At 34.9% G+C, this 23940-nt stretch overlaps 1 protein-coding gene across 5 annotated transcripts in view; it reads right to left on the minus strand.

Moving 5' to 3' along the window:
- The window catches only part of NBEA (neurobeachin), a 672120-nt gene that overhangs the window by 550557 nt on the left and 97623 nt on the right, over window positions 1–23940 (minus strand). For all 5 annotated transcript variants that reach the window (XM_070380422.1, XM_070380424.1, XM_070380423.1 and 2 more), the window contains exons 3-8: window positions 23428–23528; window positions 23091–23186; window positions 13319–13440; window positions 11358–11484; window positions 6150–6269; window positions 4036–4182 (exon numbers count right to left, since the gene is read on the minus strand). In XM_070380422.1, the coding sequence (XP_070236523.1) occupies window positions 4036–4182; window positions 6150–6269; window positions 11358–11484; window positions 13319–13440; window positions 23091–23186; window positions 23428–23528 (713 nt within the window). The remainder of the gene's footprint in view (window positions 1–4035; window positions 4183–6149; window positions 6270–11357; window positions 11485–13318; window positions 13441–23090; window positions 23187–23427; window positions 23529–23940) is intronic.

A 23940-nucleotide genomic window follows, 5' to 3' on the forward strand; every position in this document is an offset into this window, starting at 1 on the left:
GTTGAACCCAGGTCTCCCAAATTGCAGGCAGATTCTTTACCAGGGAAGCACAAGAATACTAGTCTGTAGCCTATCCCTTCTCCAGAGGATCTTCCCGACCCAAGAACTGAACTGGGATCTCCTGCACTGCAGACAGATTCTTTACCAGATGAGCTACAACTTTACTAAACTACAGAAAGTTACAGTGAGAAATTCTGTCTTCCATGAATTACTCACAAACAATGATTTATTTAATTAACCAGTGATATCCTACCTCATTTACTGTTTACCAAAGATAACCAGGTACAAAATATTCACTGACAAGTTACAGTGCTTAAAACCAGGCATTCCAGATAAAGAAAATTACCTAGCACTCTAATGATCTACAGATGAAAATCACTTGAGACAGGTTTCATGGTATAGATGGTGTGAAGACATTATTTGTGGAGAGAATTAACTTATTTATTTCAAAGCCCAGATGTTGACATGCTATCTACATTAAGCTCCAAATCACAGACAATACGGTCTGACTATTACAATGCTTTCCGTGGTGTCTCTTTTCTGCAGACATTTTGAGGCAAAAAAATACAAATATTGTTATTATATAACAACTAATGATATAAGCTTCATTTTTAATTTAAACCAAATGCTAACTAATTAATATACCCTACCAAAATCTGATTGATTATACTGTTTGCAGCCGAAGGTGGGGAAGCTCTATACAGTCAGCAAAAACAAGACTGGGAGCTGACTGTCAGCTCCCAGTCTTGTTTTTGCTGACTGTAGCTCAGATCATGAACTCCTTACTGCACACTGCAGACTTAAATTGAAGAAAGTAGAGAGAACCACTAGACCATACAAGTTATGACCTAAATCAAATCCCTTACAATTATACAGTGGAAGTGACAAAGAGATTCAAGGGATTTGATCTGATAGAGTGCCTGAAGATCTATGGACAGAGGTTCGTGCCATTGTACAGGAGGCAGTGATCAAAATCATCTGCAAGAAAAAGAAAGGAAAAATGGTTGTCTGAGGAGGCCTTACAAATAGCTGAGCAAAGAAGAGAACCAAAAGGCAAAGGAAAAAAGGAAAGTGAAATGGTGAAAAAGCTGGCTTAAAACTCAACATTCAGAAAATTAAGACCATGGCATCCGGTCCCATCACTCGATGGCAAACAGATGGGGAAACGATGGAAATGATGACTGGCTTTATATTCTTGGGCTCCAAAATCACAGCAGATGGTGACTGCAGCTATGAAATTAAAAGATGCTTGCTCCTTGCAAGAAAAGCTATGACTAACCTAGACAGCATATTAAAAAGCAGAGACATTACTTTGCTGACCAGGATTGGTCTAGACAAAGCTATGGTTTTTCCAGTCGTCATGTATGGATGTGAGAATTGGACCATAAAGAAGGCTGAGCACCAAAGAATTGATGCTTTTGAACTGTGGTGCTGGAGAAGACTCTTGAGAGTCCCTTGGTCGGCCAGGAGATCTTTTCAGTCAATCCTAAAGGAAATCAGTCCTGAATATTCTGAAGCTGAAGATGAAACTCTAATACTCTGGCCACCTGATGTGAAGAACTGACTCCTTAGAAAAGACCCTGATGCTGGAAAAGACTAAAGGCAGGAGAAGAAGGGGATGACAGAGGATGAGATGGTTAGATGTCATTAATGACTCGATGGACATGAGTTTGAGCAAGCTCCAGGAGTTGGTGATGGACAGGGAAGCCTGGCATGCTGCAGTCCATGGGGTCACAAAGAGTCGGACACAACTGAGCGACTGAACTGACTGACTGACATACCTTAAAATTTCCACTGCAACGCACGACCCCTTCTCTCTCAGGAAGTGACTTTGCCTCCTACTCACCAAGGAAACTGAGACTATAATGTATGAGCCACCTCAGCTTTGCCCCCTGTCGTAACACAATCTGATCTTCATTTGCATCCTCTGTACCCTTCCTTAATTTTCTAAATTTCCAGAAATAAAGTTTCAATGTCAAAATTTTTGCAGGTGCCTGTCCTGATGATATTGTACTTTTTAAATTCACAAGTTGAGGAAGTACACACACCCATGAACTTAAGAGTCAACCTTCATTAACAATAAGGAAACCCACAGGCTAAGCCTAGAGACTGGGAACTTTCAAAACTTAAAATTTTTTTTAGGAAATGCCCAAAAGGCATTTTTTCTTTCTCTTTTTCTTAATGCATTACTTTAATTCTGGGAATTTTTTTGGGGGTCGGGGGTACATGCCACACAACATGTGGGATCTTAATTCCCCGACCAGGGATTGAACCTGTGCCCCCTGCAAGTGGAAGCATAGGGTCTTAACCATTGGACCACCAGGGATATCCTGAGAAGCATTCTCTTTTAAAGGTTCTGACTCTGATGCAGATAATGACATATACTCTATTGTTACGTTAAGGTTCAAGGAATATATTCTTTATCACATGAGTACTTGCATATAGAACAAAGTGACATAGAGTTACTACTTATTTTCACCGCTGGTATAAAATAATGTGATAAGAAAGAGCCACATGACAAACTGCTAAGTTTGTAAAGTAGTTCAGAACAATATTTGCTCCTTTCTGAAAGAGAGAGTTAATACCTGCTCATGTTTAATCTTTTCTTTTTTCCTTTGCTGCTAATAAGGTCCCATCAATTCTGAAGTTTCACTATAGCAACCACACTGGATTTATGGCTTTCATAGCTGTATTTTATTTTCTACTTTATTCATATTTCACTGGTTTGTCACCTGACTTAATATCATTCTGTTAATGCCTGAAGAAACCAACTTCAAATATTTATATGGAATAAGGAAAAGAAGTATGAAAGGAAGGCAAGTGGCATATTAACTCAAAAATTTGAATTATAGAAACATTTCCATGCAAATTCAACACATGGCATAACTAGGACTCAAACCCAGCAGAGTACTCATGAAAGAAAAAGTGGCTGTAACAAGCACAAATTCACTTCTGTGGATAGCAAAACAAATAAAATGGACAAAAGACGGCAGCAAGTACTGTCACTTTGACAGAGAAATGAGAGCACTATTGTCATTCAATATTATTATGGTTATTAAAATCACTGGGAGCAGAAACATCTTTTCAAAAGGGTAAATTCAAACTGTCACTTACATGTCCAATATAGAACATAAAATTTTAAACAGAAATATTAATGCAAAAATGCGAAGGCAAAAGGAAAAATATTTTTAATGTTTAGTACTCCCTTTCCCATAGCACAATCTTCACACTGATTATTTAAACACCAAGTTTTAAAAAGGAAAAACAATTCTTCCATGAAAGATCATCAGAATTATAAACACTTTGAATTATACTGTAGTATTCTCTCTCAACTCCATACAGTTTGGGATATCACAATTCCAAAAGTGACTTACACAAAACTTATATATTTCCCCAGCCAGGTGTACTGCCCATTAAGAATGAATTCATATATGTGAAAGCAATATCTTGCTTAAATAAATCTTTGTTTTTAAAGTCAAAAAAACAAGAAAATATGGTAAATCACACTAAATAGTCTTGCAAAAGTACAATATGCACTACTCTGCCCACTTCCATGCAACAGCAAAGAACAAACAAAAAAATAGACGCTAACACTGAGTAGTTTCAGCTACATGTAATTTTTTACATCATTTTCCTTCAAAATCATTAACTATTCTATTTGGGTTATCTCTAACATTTCATTTGTTCATAATATAATTCATATATTTTATAATTTGAGATTTCAAATATCATGTTAAGCAATATGGTTTTACAAAAGTTATTTAAGAATTATGTCAACAAAAGCTCTGGCTTCATCATTAGAAAACATTCTAAAGAATAAAAAAATGTTCAGGAAGGGAAGGGGAAAATAGTTAAAAAGAGAAAACAACACCTTTGAAACAAAATGAAACAAAATAATGACTCAGTTCCAAAATACCGAAATGACTTTTAAACCACATTTAAGAAAACCTATCATTATATACTATATTGTGTATGGTATTTCACCTTTCACACCTATAACTTTCCACAGAATTTATAATAAGATGATCTTCCTACCTTATATCCAGGTCCTAACTGATGAATTGCAAATATCTGTGCAGGGTTGAGGGCTTCACTGAACACATACACGGCACCAAGTTGACCACAGAATACCCTATTTGCATCAGCAGTTTCTGAAGATCCGAGAAAGCACTTGTCATAGCTCTATTTTTAAAAAGTCATAAAAAAAATCCAATGTTTTATTTTGCAATGACAAAATATTTAAGGATATCTGCCTTCATTGTAAGTAATACCATAAAGCATAATAATAGTAACAGAAAAAACCAACAATTAAGACTCTATGGATTATTTAAATAATAATAAAAAAAAAAAACTAAAGATTTTTTTGGGGAAAGTTAATCAGTCAAATGTTTCATATTTATTGGCAAGCAAACAATGACTATTCTATAATCACTTGACCAACTTTCCAAATTCTACAGTTAAAAGCAAAAGAGCTTAAAACTATTTATTTACAAAAGTATAACTTACTTTTTAAACTATAATGATTTGTAATTGTCCATAAATAGTTACCTGAATCAAAAGAATGACTCTCAAATTTAACCATAAACACACTGGACCAAAATTTTTAAATTCTACTTAATTTCTCCATTATGGATATATTTCTCTATTTCTCTACCCTAAGTTAAAGACACAAAGAAAAATCACTTCCTTCTCCTAGATGAATTGGTATAACTCAGAATCAAATAAACAATAATGATCAAAATCTGCTGACAAAAGCAGATGGTATTATCCAATGCTCTACATCTGGGGAGTTTAGCATCTAAAAAACCACATTTAACAAGATCCTTCCCACTTCTAATTCGTACATCTCATCTAACTCGTGGCCCCATCTATCCAGACCAGCGAAAGTAGTCACTATTCACTACCCATCCTCACAGGTTATTTTACGAGGAAGACATTATATATGTATGGCATCCCTTTGATGCCTCAATAATATAACTAAAAAATTGTGAAAGAGGTCCAATGGAGAAACTCCTCATAGAATACCTAATCGTTAATTAAAAGTACAGGAACTGAAGAACTGACTACATAATGTATGTGTGCATGTGTGTGTGTGTTATTCTCTAGGCCTCTCCATTTCTTGGAATATTATTGCAAATAATTAAAAAATCAGTCTTTGTTTCCTTTCTTTTTAAAAATATGACTATAGAGTCAATGGCAGTCAACAAAATCACCCTACAATAAAAAGACAGTCCCCTTTGGAAGGCAAATATGAAGCAGAATTTTACTGAATATTCTAATTTTGGAAAAAAACTATTCTCATAAATATGTATTGACTATGACCCAACTATAAGTTTCTAGGACAGAATAAGCAAACTATTCCTATAAAGGAATAGATAGTAAATATTTTCAAACTTTGCAATCTACAACTTGCTTCGGTCACAGATTCTTTTTTGATTTTTTTGTTTGAGCCTTTAAAAAAAAAAAAACTTTAAAGAAATATAAAAACCAAGATGAACTTTTCACTTCTGCCCCAAAGCCTTTGCATTCACGTTTCCACTGAATGGGATATTTCTTGCAAATACCCACATGGCTTTCTCTAGTCTCATCACTAAGGCCATCTCTGGATGATCTGGCATCTCCCTTCCCTACACCTACACTTTCTATATTTGTTCCCACTTAACCTTTCTCCACAGTATTTACCACCATTTATCTAATAAACAATATTAACATACTATTCATATTGATTCTATTTAAGGTACTCCTTTCACATCAAAATAAAGTATAAGACACATCTTTTAATGCTTAAGATTCTGAAAAGAACAGAATATTGCATTTAAATTTTGACCTAAAACTTAATAATCTGCCCAACCGATTTTCTTTTTTTTTTATCACTGCTAAGTCGCTTCAGTCGTGTCCGACTCTGTGCAAGCCCATAAACAGCAGCCCACCAGGCTCTGCTGTCCTTGGAATTCTCCAGGCAAGAACACTGGAGTGGGTTGCCAGGTCTTTTAGCCATTTCATTATTAAAAATTAAGGCAAAATTCACTTAATAGAAAAAAACTTCAAAATAAAGCTAGTTTCTACCAATTATATTATTCAATTCATGCTATAAGCAGTAATATATCAAAGACTCAAATACATTAAAATATAGATAAATAAAAACTTACATCATTTGTGTTAACATGCCAAGCCATATCACCATAGGATACCAGCTGTCCATTAACATAACACCGAATTTCACTGTTTCTCCAACGATTGTAAATGTGGACAATGCTGATCATGTACCACTTAAATGAAAAATAAGGAAATCAATATGTAATGTTTGGTTATTATTGATTAAAGGCAATCATAACATTTATCCCACACTACAAAAAATTACTTGAAGGAATATTAATGATAATCCACTATGAATACTTCAAATTCCCTCTCCCATTTCTCATTTTACAGATGAAAGAAATGATTTATAGAGAATAAATGTATGATGGAAATAGAGCAAGAACCTTTGGAGCCCTAGGCTGATATTCCTTTCACTATATCAAGATCCAAAAATTGGGGAAACACAATTATATTTGTTGTCATTCATTTAATAATATTTGCAGTGTGTCAGGCACAGTGACAGTTTTAGATCCTAGGTCATGATTTATTTACTCAAGATTCCCTGGAATTTAGGGAGTAGTGGAAGGACCCATACATTAGACAAGTAAATGAATACAGAATTACAAAACCATGATGATGACTGTGGGTGGAAAAGGACATTGTAAACTGAGAAAGAATAATGTAGGATTCTACTTTGGATTGTATAGTCAGGCAAAATCTGTCAAAGGAACACCATTTTAATAGCTATAATAATATTGAGATAATTTCAATTTCACAATGTAGAATTATTAAATCTAGGAGTAATTATATTTTCTAACTAAACAGTGTATGACTATAAATTAAGAAACAAGAAATAAGTTTATACTGACCTCTAATTTTATAGTTACTAGTGTCAACAAAAAGCACTCTGACATGAGATGGTTTAAGTTCTCTAACAATTTGTGAATCTAAACCTTAGTCTAATTCAGATAAAAGCCTGCTTCAGATAATTGTGTATTACAGATAATATGTAAACATTATTTCTAAACAACAGAAAAATACAAATGATTTACAGATGTTTGAACAATTTTGCTTTCACCAGTAAGGAGGGATTTAGACTCACCACCCCCACAACATAAAAATATAAAACACAAACTTTGTTCTTCAGATTACTTAAAAACACTATTCAATTATTTGACATAAAATTATTTATTACTTTGTATGATATTTATAAAGCCATAACAGTAATTCTCAACCACTAAAATATTATTTATTTCAAGGTACCTGAAATACTTTGAACAAAAATTAATTTTCCTCATTTTGATTTACAAAATAAAATAGTGCACTAAAAAACTCACAAAATAAAGTACCACAAAATGACATTCTTCCTTAGTTACAAAAAAATGTCAGGTCAACTGGAAAAGGTCAGTTTTCATTCCAATCACAAAGAAAGGCAATGCCAAACAATGTTCAAACTACCACACAATTGCACTCATCTCACAGGCTAGCAAAGTAATGCTCAAAATCCTCCAACCAGGCTTTAACAGTACGTGAAACGTGAACTTCCAGATGTTCAAGCTGGATTTAGAAAAGGCAGAGGAACCAGAGATCAAATTGCCAACATCCGTTGGCTCATCGAAAAAGCAAGAGAGTTCCAGAAAAACATCTATTTCTGCTTTATTAACTATGCCAAAGCCTTTGATTGTGTGGATCACCAAAAAATTGTGGATAATTCTTAGAGAGATGGGAATACCAGACCACCTGACTTGCCTCCTGAGAAATCTGTATGCAGGTGAAGAAGCAACATTAAGAACTGGGCATGGAACAACAGACTGGTTCCAAATCGGGAAAGGAGTACATCAAGACTGTATATCATCACCCTGCTTATTTAACTTGTATGCAAAGTACATCATGAGAAATGCTGGACTGGATGAAGCACAAGTTGGAATCAAGATTGCCAGGAGAAAAATCAATCACCTCAGATATGCAGATTATACCACCCTTATGGCAGAAAGAGAAGAACTAAAGAGCCTCTTGATGAAAGTGAAAGAAGAAGAGTGAAAAAGTTAGCTTAAAACTCAACATTCAGAAAACTAAGATCATGGCATCTGGTCCCATCACTTCATGGCAAATAGATGGGGAAACAATGGAAACAGTGACTTTATTTTTGGGGGCTCCAAAATTACTGCAGATGGTGACTGCAGCCATGAAATTAAGATACTTGCTCCTTGGAAGAAAAGTTATGTTCAAACTAGACAGCATATTAAAAAGCAGACATTACTTTGCCAACAAATGTCTATCTAGTCAAAGCTATTGTTTTTCCAGTAGTTATGTATGGATTGAGAATTGGACTATAGAGAAAGCTGAGCAATCAAGAATTGATGCTTTTGAATTGTGGTGTTGGAGAAGACTCTTGAGAGTCACTTGGACAGCAAGGAGACTCCAACCAGTCCATCGTAAAGGAAATCAGTCCTGAATATTCATTGGAAGGACTGATGGATGAAGCTCAGGCTCCAATACACTGGCCACCTGATGCGAAGAACTGACTCACTGGAAAAGACCCTAATGCTGGGAAAGATTGAAGGCAGGAGGAGAAGGGGACGACAGAGGATGAGATGGTTGGTTGGCATCACTAACTCAATGGACATGAGTTTGAGCAGGCTCTGGGAGTTGGTGATGGACAGGGAAGCCTGGCGTGCTGCAGTCCATGGGATTGCAGACTCGGACACAACTGAGCGACTGAACTGAACTGAAGTGCAGTATCACTAAAGAATTTTAGGCAGGAAAGTGAAATGATCATCTCCATAGCTTAGGAACATAACTGACAGCAGTGAGGAAGTGAGACTGTTGGGACTAAGAGCTGTTGTTGTTCAGACGCTCAGTTGTGTCCAGCTCTTTGCTACCCCACAGACTGGAGCGTGCCAGGCTTCCCTGTCTATTATCTCCTTGAGCATGCTCAAACTCATGTCCATCGAGTGAGTGATGCCATTAAGATAAAGGCATCGGTAATTCTAAAAGGGGGGGACAGGAAGTAGCTAACAAAACTGACTGGAGGTGCTAATTTTAAAAAGGGAATCTAAAAAGGTTTCCAATTTTTCACTTAAATGGATAGTGGTAACCAACTTAATTAATTAATAAAGTTAGCCAATTATTAGCCAGATAATTAAGTTTGGAATTTGCTTTTGGTCATAACATCAACATGTATGATAAATGGGTGAATAAATAAATAAATACACAATTTAATGAATGATCTCAAAATGAATAATACTTATTTATAAGAAAATAAACTTTTCTATCTTCTTTCCTTAGGAAAATCAAGATGTACTCTACAGATGACAGACAAGTGACTTTTTGAACCAAAAAAAGCCCAAGTTTTGACTTGATAGTTTTTGACTAAAGGAAACAGGAATAAACTTGGAGAGTGTATATGTATACTGATACTATAAATGTACACTGAGGTCTGCCTTTAGTTTGAGACTCAAAAATAGCACTATAAAAGAAAGATACTAACAGGAACAATAAAAAAGGCCTATATTAAGAATTCAGTAGAAAAATATAACATGATATTTACACAAATATCAATAGTAGTTAATATGCATTGAGCACTTACTACATATGAGGTAATATACTAATCATTTACATTCATTTCCACAAGTTCAAACATCTGGTTAAGTGACAGCACTAGGAAAACACTTCTTGATAGTCTAATTAAACTTCTTAGGAGGAAGGATAACAACTTAGCTAGGGTATCACCTGAAAAAACTAAAAGGGAAAAAATAAGAGAGTGGAGTTATCTTGACTGATGTAACAGTAAGAACCAGCCTGCCAAAGTTGGAAATGTAAGAGCCACAGGTTTGATACCTAAGTCAGGAAGATCCCCTGGAGAAGGTCATGGCAACCCACTCCAGTATTCTTGCCTGGAGAATCAATCCCATGGACGGAGGAGCCTGGCAGGCTACACTTCATAGGGTTGCAAACAGTTGTACACCACTGAAGCGACTTAGCACAAAATCAAATACTTATGATTTTCAAGATTTTATAAAAATCTTTACAGAAAGCCTTTCAAGACCTACTTCACTCCCTGATCCTACAAGATATATGTACATACACACACACACACACATATATATATATATATATATATATATATATAGAGAGAGAGAGAGAGAGAGGGGAGACTTGTTACAAATAGGAATGTATTTTTCAAAAGGCAACAATGTAAAAACAAAGAAAGAGAGAGAAGAGAGAGAGAGAACAATCAGGTTAAACTGCTTTTTATTAATTAATGGTAATTTTATTTGATTCTTAAGTTTTCTTATTTCTACTATTTGAAGCACTGCTTCTCAAACCTGTCTGATGAGAAAAATCATATAGAGCATTTGTTAAAAACTCATATTCCTGCCATGAAAATAAGTCCAAGATCAGTATTTCTAACAAATTCCCACTAAAATTCAAAATAATTTGGCACATTTGACAGATACTGCCTAGGTCTCATCCCAAATCTAATAAATTAGAATTTCTAGAGGACAGTCAATGAGACTTATATGAAAATTAGTGGGATCTGTATCCAGAAAAAAAGAAATCCCCTTCTAATGTATAAATTTATTTAAAATCATTGCTTTCAAGCTATTTTCTAATATATTAATAAATTATTGCTAAATTGTCATTCTTTAATAGAAATAACAATTAAATTATCCCTTACATAAGGGAAAACTTTTTATTAGACTTCTGTAAAAAATAAAGGTATATATTTGAAAACCCCATTCAAAATAGTATTTTCTTCAGTATGTGGCACAACACACATGGGATAACAAAAGACAAAGAAAAAGAAATGAAGTAGTCCCTCCACCTTACATGAGTTTCAAATCTGTTAGGTTGGGTTCCTGAGGATATGGGGTAGAATATGCCCTGAAACTGAATAAAACTCCCTGAAAAAAAAAAAAAAAAAGAAGATCCACAAAAGCAAGGGTGTTGTTTGTTTTGTTCACTGTCATCTCTCCTGTGCCTACAACAGTGTCTGACAGTCAGTAAATATGCACTGAGTGTTCACTGAAAGAATGTCACAGCAAGAGAGAGAATGAGAGAGTGAATGAGAGAATCAGACACGGCAAGAGGTCAAGAAACTGTTTTATGTCAAAAGTTAGACATAAAAGTAGAAAGAAAATGCAGACAGAGATAAGAGATAGGAGTCATGAAAAAACCAATAAAAGAGAATATTACGGAAGTCAAAATAGGTAAGTTTTAAGATAGTGGGAATGGTGAACTGCATTACTCTCAATAGATGATTTACTTATACATACCTTGCGTGGCTGAAAATCATATTTCACACAGTGCTGAAAACCTTTTCCTTTGGACTTCAGTGATGTAACGATCAAACAATTGCCAACAAAATGAGCAGAGTAACCAACTCCTTTACTAGTACGAAAACTGCAAAGAAAACTGAAAGTAGTATACTATCTTCTGCTACAAAGAACAATATACCTGAAGATTACTATTATATAAATAATAAAAAACACAATTATAAAAATAAAACTTGTATACCTATAGAGTAGAAAGGGTATTACAGGTACCAATAAAGACTAAAACAGGAAAACTTTAGAACTAAAAGAAGAAATTTAAGTTGGGAAAATAGAAGACTATAGAATATTTTAACATTTCAATTTCACAAATACATAAAAACAAATTAATGGTCAATAAAAGGCTACCAAGTAGATTTCGTAAACTTTCAATGACCACCTGGATTAGCATATATAGAAATCATATACACAGTTAATGTTTCAAAAACAACTTCCTCTTTAATTTTACTTTATCTCTGAAAACAGCTTACAAATTTACAGAAAAAGTGAGAGCCAAGTTTGGAAAAAAAGGTAGGTAATCAAGCAAAATCAACCAAAAGAGTACATGTACTGTCTAAAACAGAAAAATAGAAAAAAAGATGTGACTAAGATAGAGTTATTTTCTTCCAGAGAAATACTCGTCCAGCTGTGAATTCAATCACACATAAAAACCTGTAAATGTTCTGACAAATGACAGTATTACTGCAATAAAAGTATGATCTCCCAAAATGATCTTTTGGAAGTTTAACCCCATTTATGTTTGGAACTTCAGATGTCCGTTAAAACTCTCTCTCATACTATCCATACATACTATCCACATGTAATCTTTCTTCAGTAGAGTCTACAACCTATCAATAGCTCACATTTTTCAAAACTCACATTTCTGAACTAGTCATATATAAAAAGCACATAAAATATTATGCTACCATTAAATCCTACATGATAGGTACTATTATTATCCTCATTTTACAGCTGAAGACACCAAAGTACAGGATAAACAGTGAGTGGTAAAGGCAGGACTTAAACTCAGGCAATCTTATTTCAGAGCACTGCATTAAATGATGTAATACAAGTAAGCACTTATAATGCCTAGTACATAGTAAGGTAATAAATGAAAGTTTGATGTTCTTGTGACTTGACATTATTGGTAATCTAAAATGACCAAGTTCTGAGTCTTACAGGTGAACTGTTGGGATGATCCACCCATTCTGTTAGTTATCTACTAAATAATCAATCTTATCTAATTATAACATCACATGGTTATCCGGAGAGGGAAATGGCAACCCACTCCAGTATTCTTGCCTAGAGAATCCCGTGGACAGCGGAGCCTGGTAGGCTGCTGTCTATAGGGTCACTAAGAGTTGGACACGACTGAGCAGCTTCACTTCCACGCACTGGAGAAGGACATGGCAACCCACTCCAATATTCTTGCGTGGAGAATCCCAGAGACGGGGGAGCCTGGTGGGATCCTGTCTATGGGGTCGCACATAGTCGGACACGACTGAAGCAACTTAGCAACAGCACATGGTTATCAAAATCAGTATTTCAAAGCATATCTTAATTATGCTCACAGAACCATGTAAGTGAAAAGGCAAAGTGAAAGATATCTGAGAGTAGTTTGTTTTTCATTTTCTCTTCTCGATCAGCATCTTCACTCAGAACATTCAATTGATATGTGCAGACTCGAGACAGAAGGTCTGTAACACTTGATTCTTAAAATGGAATTAAGGGGGAAAAAAAATAGGGCAGATAGCCTAGAATCAACGGCAAAAAATGAATAAAATAAACTGACATAACTGTATCTTCATAGGTTTAACATATTTATTTACTTATTCTACATACTATGTTGCCTTGACACTCTGTTACATATTTTTAAAAATTGAAATGCTTAAGACAAAAGTACTAAAATTAAATATATCACTTACCAATAAAGATAAGGTTTATCCTTATCAACATTAATGTTATTTAATGGATCCATACGAAACCAAGTATTTAGGGTGAAGCCATTCTGATAAGGCCACTTTGCAATAGGAGGCAATGCAATTGCCTACAAGATAATGATAAAAAATAGGAAAGTATCAGTTAAAGAAAATGTGACAGTAACTAAGGTCAAGTATGGCTTTCACAGATTAAAACACAATGAAGGTATGATTATCAAAGAATCATGGACAAATATAAAAATAGAAATTATTATCTTATTAAACTAATCTATTAATATTCCTTGTTCATTATAGAAGCATTACACTTTCAAATAGTCAATAGATAAAGTTTCATCTCTAAGTTATATAGTATGGTTCAAACTGTACTCCAATAACACCTCCTTCAATTTCACCAATATACAGTCCCTTACACATATGCTGTAAAATTTTCAGTTTTCAGCTTACATTAGGTTTTCAGTAATATTTTACTTGATAAAAGCTGAATTTTCAATCAAAAAACAATTGTGTTAGAAATTTTAATGGAATCAATATTGAAGAAACAGAAGTATTAAGAAATAACACTAATACTGAAATGAAACAAAGAAGGGGAACATGAGGTTTATCATTCAGAAACTGAACCATTGAAATTTATGATCAAAAAGGACTCAGATCCACTTACAAGTAGGAAAGGAAATAATACAGTATTCAGTTGATAATAGTAACTAAAAAAAAAAAAAAAAAAAAAAACAACTAGCCACTCTCGGGAAAAGAAATGAGAAAGCAATATATTACTTGACCTGAAGTCAAGAAATATCTAAGTGGATTCACTTATCTTCCTATGAGATATCCAAATTCCTTCACATAAAAGATAAGTATCCTTAATTATTTTATTACTGATATGTTCCTCCAAGCAGATCCTTCATATCGCTGCTAATGAACTCAATCAAATATAACACATAGCTTCCATATTAAATATCCTCTGCATATAAAATAAATTCTAAGTTTCTTAAGGTTACACAAGGCTCTTTACACACTGGCTCCAACAAATCCTTTCAATCTTATTCTCTTCTAGTGCCTTACCTTACATCCCAAAATATATCTGAACATACCAGCTGTTCCAACAGTTACATGTTCTGATCTGTTACCTGTTCCCAAGTTTGTACATGATGCTACTTCTGCCCGAAACACAGCCTCCAATAAGATCCCAGTCAGTCAGTTTAGTCAGTTCAGTCGCTCAGTCGTGTCCGACTCTTTGCAACCCCATGAATCACAGCACGCCAGGCCTCCCTATCCATCACCAGCTCCCGGAGTTCACCCAGACTCACGTCCATCGAGTCAGTGATGCCATCCAGCCATCTCATCCTCTGTCGTCCCCTTCTCCTCCTGCCCCCAATCCCTCCCAGCATCAGAGCCTTTTCCAACAAGTCAACTCTTTGCATGAGGTGGCCAAAGTACTGGAGTTTCAGCTTTAGCATCATTCCTTCCAAAGAAATCCCAGGGCTGATCTCCTTCAGAATGGACTGGTTGGATCTCCTTGCAGTCCAAGGGACTCTCAAGAGTCTTCTCCAACACCACAGTTCAAAAGCATCAATTCTTTGGCGCTCTGCCTTCTTCACAGTCCAACTCTCACATTCATACATGACCACAAAGAACCATAGCCTTGACTAGACGGACCTTTGTTTGCAAAGTAATGTGTCTGCTTTTGAATATGCTATCTAGGTTGGTCATAACTTTCCTTCCAAGGAGTAAGTGTCTTTTAATTTCATGGCTGCAGTCACCATCTGCACTGATTTTGGAGCCCAGAAAAATAAAGTCTGACACTGTTTCCACTGTTTCCCCATCTACTTCCCATGAAGTGATGGGACCAGATGCCATGATCTTTGTTTTCTGAATGCTGAGCTTTAAGCCAACTTTTTCACTCTCCACTTTTACTTTCATCAAGAGGCTTTTGAGTTCCTCTTCACTTTCTGTCATAAGGGTGGTGTCATCTGCATATCTGAGGTTATTGATATTTCTCCCTGCAATCTTGATTCCAGCTTGTGTTTCTTCCAGTCCAGCGTTTCTCATGATGTACTCTGCATATAAGTTAAATAAGCAGGGTGATAATATACAGCCTTGACGTACTCCTTTTCCTATTTGGAACCAGTCTGTAGTTCCATGTCCAGTTCTAACTGTTGCTTCCTGACCTCCATACAATTTCTCAAGAGGCAGATCAGGTGGTCTGGTATTCCCATCTCTTTTAGAATTTTCCACAGTTTACTGTGATCCACACAGTCAAAGGCTTTGGCATAGTAATAAAGAAGAAATAGATGTTTTTCTGAAACTCTCTTGCTTTTTCGATGATCCAGTGGATGTTGGCAATTTGATCTCTGGTTCTTCTGCCTTTTCTAAAACCAGCTTGAACATCAGGAAGTTCACAGTTCACATATTGCTGAAGCCTGGCTTGGAGAATTTTGAGCATTACTTTACTAGAGTGTGAGATGAGTGCAATTGTGCGGTAGTTTGAACATTCTTTGGCGTTGCCTTTCTTTGGGATTGGAATGAAAACTGACCTTTTCCAGTCCTGTGGCCACTGCTGAGTTTTCCACACTTGCTGGCATATTGAGTGCAGCACTTTCACAGCATCATCTTTCAGGATTTGAAATAGCTCAACTGGAATTCCATCACCTCCACTAGCTTTGTTCGTAGTGATGCTTTCTAAGGCCCACTTGACTTCACATTCCAGGATGTCTGGCTCTAGGTCAGTGATCACACCATCTTGATTATCTGGGTCATGAAGATCTTTTTTGTACAGTTCTTCTGTGTATTCTTGCCATCTCTTCTTAATATCTTCTGCTTCTGTTAGGTCCATACCATTACTCCTCAATTCCAGGCTAATACAATTCTCTCTTGGGAAGCTCTCCTGAACTTCACCATAGCCTAGTTTCTTGTTTCATTGTTTTCCCATAGGAGTTAGTCCCTAGCACATAGCACTTAGTAGCTTGTTGTAACAAGGTGCTTTTATGTATACCAAAGAGTTCCTAAAGAGTCAGAAATACAGTTTATACTCCCAGCATTGTGACTTAAGACATAGAAAACATTCAATATGTGATCACTGAAAAATCTCAAAGTAGCAAAATGCCTACTGCATTTAAAAAAAAAAAAGGAAAACACACATACAAACACATAAATGGAAACATACTATTTGAAATGAAGACTGAAACCTTAAAAATGAAATGCAAGTTTCCCAAATATGTCATGTCCTTTCAGATTTTAATACTAAGCAATTAGTCCACTTTGTCAATATAGCTTTTTTAACTTTTTAAAAAGGAAAATGTTTTACTGAATTTTTTTGTTTGCTTGTTAGTAAAATGTAATTCTTGCCAAGTGGATGAGATGGCTGGATGGCATCGCCGACTCCACGGACGTGAGTTTGAGTGAACTCCGGGAGTTGGTGATGGACAGGGAGGCATGGCGTGCTGCAGTTCATGGGGTTGCAAGAAGTTGGACACGACTGACCGACTGAACTGAACTGATACATCCATAAGTTTCACTAAACCAGACATCACCTACTATAGCTGCTTCAGAGTACCAAGGTAAACAGGAGAAATATTTATTGAGGACATTGAATGGTGATTCTACAGAATTATAAAAATAACTTACATGTACTCATTTGTTCATAATGCCTGTGGAACATAACAGGCACAGGGTTAGATTCATGGTTTCCAAACTCTTGCCATGATCAGCTTACCAAGTGCACTTCCGTATCAGCAACAGCAAGTCATGACAACACTGCCACTGCAGTATTAATAAGCATTCAGGAGGGCAGCTCACTCTTTCTCTTTTCCCCCATTACTCCACATATCCAAGCAATCTCTTACTTCCAGCCAATGGCCCCAGCAGTTTCTATTAATACATCATCAGTCTCATCATATGGTCTACTGAGCTCTACATCAGAACTTAGACAATGCATTGAACTAAGAGATGCAAGAAAGAAATTGAATTGAACTGCTCTTCAAGTTTTCCAGAACTATTCTTCCACCATGGAAAAGACATGTGGTACTCATTTGTTACTATCCAAATGGTAGGACGGAAAGAGTCCTAAATCACATTCAGTTGCAAACATCAGTGAACTAAATACAACACAAAAAAGAAAAATCTCACTAAAGAAAAATATAATAAGTTTCAGTGATAATGATATGACAATAGTCTTTGGTCTTGCTTCCCATATTATATGATATAATAACATTCTTTGGGGCTTCCCAGGTAGCACTAGTGTAAAGAATCCACCTGCCAATTCAGGAGATGCAAAGGACACGGGTTTAGTCCCTGGGTCAGAAAGATCCCCTGGAGTAGGAAATGGCAACCCACTCGAGTATTCTTGCCTGTAAAATCCCATTGACAGAGGAGCCTGGCAGGCTACAGTCCCCGGGGTCACAAAGAGCCGGACACAACTTAGCGACTGAACAGCAACAATAATTCCATAGATAAATACGGATCTTTATTTATGGCCAATCTCTTCAACAAGATGGTTAACTCTACTCAAGGACATTCTCTTAAATTTATTTTTTATTACATGTATAGTCTAAAATTATCTTTTATTGAAGTATAGTCTTAAATTTAATAAGTAACAGCTAGAAAAAATGTTTTGGGGACCCAAAATGTCCCATTTCTACAGAGTATGACTCAACTTCCTGTTCTTACTTATGTACCAACCAAAGTCTTTCATAAAGTACACTTTGTATCCCTAGTTTTTTTCAACTCTTTAATGCATACATGCTCCTTTAATCAGTGCACAAAAGCTAACTTTGTGAGACGACCGCCTAATATGGAACTCAGGTTCATTCACACCCAAATCATTCAGGCCTAAATACCCATTATCCCATGGTGATAATGGCATCTCCTTTGGACTATGTCTGTGATTATGGACTTAAGCTGCTTTCACATTTGTTCCATACTTCCTTCTACAATATTTTGGTACCCATAAATAGGGTCTCTCATTGTGTCCAGTGAGTCCACAGAACTCTGAAATCTGTATCCCTCACTGCCTCCTAGACTGGTTGACTCCAAAATTTACATTTCTGTCTCATTTCGCAAAAATACAAATGGAGAAGATTCTGATGTTCAGATAGGATGTGTTCAGTTAACTATTTCAATGAATATAGAAATGTACTATTTCTTAAATTAAGCAAATTCATGAAATAGATAATAATCATGAAAAACAAATCTAAACAATATATTCATAAAGGTGACAGGGCATATAAAATGTAATCTTACATTTATCATTCACCTTCACACAAAGCACTGAAAAACTCATTTAACTCTCTGTAAATATTACCAAATTGCTCATATGGAGGCAACAAAACTCATAGAAAGTATCTCCACAATGTGAAATACAATTCAGAAGGCCTAATATGTTATTTTGGTCATTTTGGAGGGAAAGTAAATGGTATCATGATTTTAATCATCTAAAGGCACCAATGTGAGCAGTGGTCCAAACACTATGTACTTTTTTATTACTAAAATGCCACTGGTTCATGCTCATTCAGAAACAGATCATCAAAACACTGTGATAGGAAGGGTTTAAAATCAGCTCCTATCTAAATTTTTCAGCAGTTCAACAGCAGAAGTAACATATTTGATAATTAGCCAATTTGTTGTTAAATGAAATACTGGATTTAAGATCAGGCAAATTCTTAAGGTTGTGACTCTACTTTAAGGCTATGAACAATGTTTACACTGAGGAGGCTTATTACTTAGTTTCCTTAACTGACAACAGCAGTAATGTCACTTATCTTGTACAGACTGTATGACTCAAATGAAATAATAGTTATAAAAGTTCCAGTTCCTTCCCTACTTCCTCCTTTACACAGAATATACCCTTGATCCAAACTACTCTTTATGAAAATGAGTGATGCAGGGAAAACCAGGAAAATGGGAATAGATAGTATAAATCAACCAATATCCCATGAGCAAAAACAATTCAAACATATACTACGAATGACATTAAAATTATCTCTGTGCGTGTTCTGTGTATGTAAAATGTATTGCATATTGATAGGTAATTGATGGCCAAATGGCTAAAAACATGATGAACTGCAACCATACTAAGGCAATTCAGGCAATTTATTAAACCAGAGTCATTCATTAGCTTTAGCTAAACTTTGTCAATTCTATATATAAAATAGGAACTTGCTTATATTTCATTCAAAACACTTTGCTCTTCTTTCCCATACCTTAGACTGAAACCTATCAGACATCAGATCAACAACAGTTCTGTAAAGTGTGTTAGAAGTATGTATGTGTGTGAACAGAACTATTATATCTAAGAGAACCCTCACCCACTTAGGGACAGTGACAGTATTTTCTCTGCAGATTATATATGTTCCACTCTAACAAATAGATACGTAAAATGATTGACTTCCATCATGTAATTTTTTTTAAATGTTCCGATGTTTTGTTCATAGTTGGTGAAACTGTAACTTAAAAAAAAAGATTAGTAACAAAATATTCAGGAAAAAATATAAAATTAGGAGAATGGCTAAAAAAATGGGAGATTACAAGAACACTGAAGTACTTAAAATAACCAAAGAGCAATAAATATTTACATGATGTTTTACAACGTTATAGTGCTTAAACAGTACATTATTTCATTACAGGCTCACAACCCCTATTCCATTATAAAAGTACTAATCTTTTACATGAAAGTAAGCCAAGAAACATTAAAGACTAGTCCTCTACAATAATGAACTAGAGGATTCAGAAATCAAAATTTGTTCTTCTAGCCAAAAATTCCACATATGCTCTACAATATTACCATATAGATTGAGATGATTAAACCAAGAACATTGAAAGAGCTATTTCTTTGAAAAGAGGAACAAAATGGAAACACCTCCAGCTAGACTTGGGTTCTATCCCTGGGTCAGGAAGATCCAAGGAAATGGCAACCCATTCCAATACTCCCTTGCTTGGAGAATTCCATGAACAGAGGAGCTGAGCAGGTTACAGTCCATGGGATCCCAAAGAGCAGGACATGACTGTGTGACTTTCACTTTCACGTTCCAGCGAGACAGACTGAGGGAAATTACAGTAACAAGAATGGAAGAGGAGGCATCACTACACATCCTACAGACATTAAAAGGATAATAAGAGGATACGATGAAAATTGTATGCCAATATATTTGATAACTGAAATTAACCAAAAGAATTACTTGAAAGACACAAAACTACCAATGTTCACTCAAAACAAACAAAAAACTTTCCTATATCTATAGAAATGAAATTCGTAATTTAAAACCTTCTCACAAACAAAATCCCAGACCCAGATGGCTTCAACAGTGAATTCTAGCATACATTCAAGAGTGTGTGTGTGTGCATGTGTGCTAAGTTGCTTCAGTTGCGTCTGACTCTTTCCCACCCTATGGACTGTAGCCCGCTCCTCTGTCCATGGGATTCTCCAGGCAAGAATACTGGAGTGTGCTGAGTGCGTTGCCATGCCCTCCTCCAGGGAATCCTTCTGACCCAGGGATCAAAGGTGCGTCTCTCACGTCACCTGCACTGGCAGACGGGTTCTGCACCACTAGTGCCACTTGGGAAGCCCACATTCAAAAGTAAGTATTATCATACTACACAAACTCTTCAATAGAGAGAAATGAATACTTCCCAACTCATTTTACGAGGAAATGAGCTTATGATTCTTAAGATCACAAATGGAGAAAGATTTTACAGGAAAAGAAAAATGTATCCTCAAATCAATCATAAAAATAACTAAAATTTCTTAGTAATATATTAGCAAATCAAATCCAGTATTGTATGAAAAGGTCATTACACTGTGATCAAATAGATTTTTTCCTAGGAATGCAAAGGTGACTTAACACTGAAATATCAGTTACTGTAACTCACCACATTTATAAGATTAAGAAGAAGAACTATATAATCATTTCAATAAAATCAGAAAAAGCATTTTACAAAATTCAACAATGATATTAACATACTGATGGTGAAAAAAAAATGCCCTGCAAATATGAATAGAAGTGAATTTCCTCAACCTGATAAAGGACATTATCTTAAAATGTAATGCTAATAGCATATGCAATGGTGAAATATTTAATGCTTTTCCTAAGACTAAGTCAAAACTCTTATGATTACTAACTGTAGGTCCTAGCCAGTGTAATAAAGTATGAAATGCAATTAAAAGGTATCTATTAAAACTTGCTAGGACAAGTAAGTAAGTTTATTAAGGTCTCACGATATAAGGTAAACAATAATAAAATTTTGCATTTTTATATATTAACACAAAACAATATGGAATATTTCTGAATGAATTTAACCAAAAATGTTTAATACTTGCATGCTAAAAACTACAAAATGCTGAAAAATCAAAAGAAAATAAAACAAAGGGAGAAATATACTGTGTTTCATGAGTTGGAATATTCAGAACTAGATCCACACAAAAATGGCCAGTTTTCAAGAAAAGTATCAACATAATCCAAAGTGAAAAGAACTGTTGCTTCAACAAATGGTTATGAAATAATTAATAGTCACATGTTAAAACAAACAGAACTTAACTTCCAATCTTCCTTTACACCATATTTTAAAAAATTCACACAAAGGGATCTTTGTGCGATCCTAACATAAGACCTAAATATAAGAACTAATATAACCAACTTTCAGTAGAATGCAGAAAAGAAAAAACCCTATAACCCAAGAATTTATACCAATTCTTAGACTACAGACAGCATATGACATAAAAGAAAATTTTACTTGAACCTCATCAAAATTAAAATCTTTTGCACTTCAAGAAATATTGTTAAGAAAATAAAAGACAAGCATCAGATTGGGAGAAAATATTTGACAAATGCATTTCCAAATTAACTTATATCCCAGATATATAGTGAACTCTTGAGATAACAAGACAAACAATCACATTTTTAAAGTGAACAGAAGATTTGAACATAAACATTACAAAAGATTTAAGAATAGCCAATAAATACAAGAAAAATCCTCAATATCAGCCATAAGGGCAACACAAAATTAAAACTACAATAAGATACCTTTATACTACCATTTACAAGTCTCAAATTAAAGAGACAGGACTGAACTGAATGAACTGAATATCCAGGATGCATATCAACTGAGATTTTCATATACTGCTTATGAGAATGCAAAGTTTTTCACTACAGAAAGCAATTTGCATGTTTATTATGAAACGAAATATACACTTAATAAGAAACCCAGCAATCCCACTCTTATGTATTTACTCAAGAGATAAGAAAACCCCTGGAAAAGATCTACATTCAAGACCTAATAGTTTTACTTATAATAACCAAAAACTGAAAACCCAAAAGTCCATCAACTAGTGAATAGAAAGCTGAAGTATATATCCGTAAAATGTAATACTACTCGGAATAAAAGGAATAGAATAAACCCCTGATAATCTATTATAAAATGGATAATCTCAAAAGCATTAAGCTAAGTAAAAGAAGGCTGACAGAAAAAGACTTAGATACTATTTGATTTGATTTATATGAATTTTTAAAAAGGTAAAATTATACAAACACAAAATAAATCAAAGGTTGCAAAGGAGAGGACCAGGGAGAGGGAACTGGCTTCAAACAGACAAGGAAATTTTGGTGAGTAATGGAATTGTTCTAAATCATGACTGTGGTGACAGTGAAGGGATTATTATTCAAAACTCATCAAACTGTACTTTTTAAACTGCTGAATTGACTGTGGGTAAATTATGGCATAATAGAATTGACTTAAAGTAAATTAAAACAAACAAGTATTTAAAACTTACCGCAGCACTACAACCAGGGAAATTGAAAAAAGTATCAGGACCATGTCTTTGTGGCATCTGATTAAGAACGGATAATAATTTTACTGCATGCCTTGGCTAAGGAAACAAAAAAGAGAAATGTCACTGTACAAATTTAACAAAAATATCTAATATATCACCTTAACCATCAGACTGTTTTCTAACTAGAGAGAAAATTATTTTTAAATCATTTACTGAACTATTTAAGAGGAACAATTTCTATTACCAATTTAAGTTTATAGCTCTCTAGAGACAAACTGCTGAACATTAAGTATTAATGCACTAATACTGAATACTTTTCCCTTTGACCACAGCTTACCCAGATTCCACTTTCTCCTCGAAGCATGCTGAACAAAAGCTTCAGTTCCTTGACAGTGATGCTGTAGCTGGCAAGAACCCCCAACATATCAACTAGAAGATCTTCAAAGGAAAATAAAGTTATTCTGAACTCTAGTCATAAGCTGTCATCTGTCAAGGTAATACACTTTTAGAAAGAGCAAAAGTTATCTCGTCATTTCTACATATATATTGGCATCCATTATAGCCAAATAACCTCATGAATAGCCATTCAAATTAACAATTATCAATCATCATATAAGAAAAAAATACTTTAAAGACTTTTTTCCCCACCCGGAATTACGATTTCAATTAAGTTCTCTTTGCAAAGTCATAAAAAAATGATTTTATAAATTCCCGGAATATACATACATACACATAAATCTGCTATATGCAGGGAAAGACAGGCAAAAATATGCAAAGGTACAATGATTTAACATTGTAAATTTGTTATTTTCAAATGAAAACTGATGTTTGACCACATTTTGTTTTGGAA

Source organism: Bos mutus, chromosome 12 (assembly GCF_027580195.1).
Source record: "Bos mutus isolate GX-2022 chromosome 12, NWIPB_WYAK_1.1, whole genome shotgun sequence".
Taxonomy (NCBI): domain Eukaryota; kingdom Metazoa; phylum Chordata; class Mammalia; order Artiodactyla; family Bovidae; genus Bos; species Bos mutus.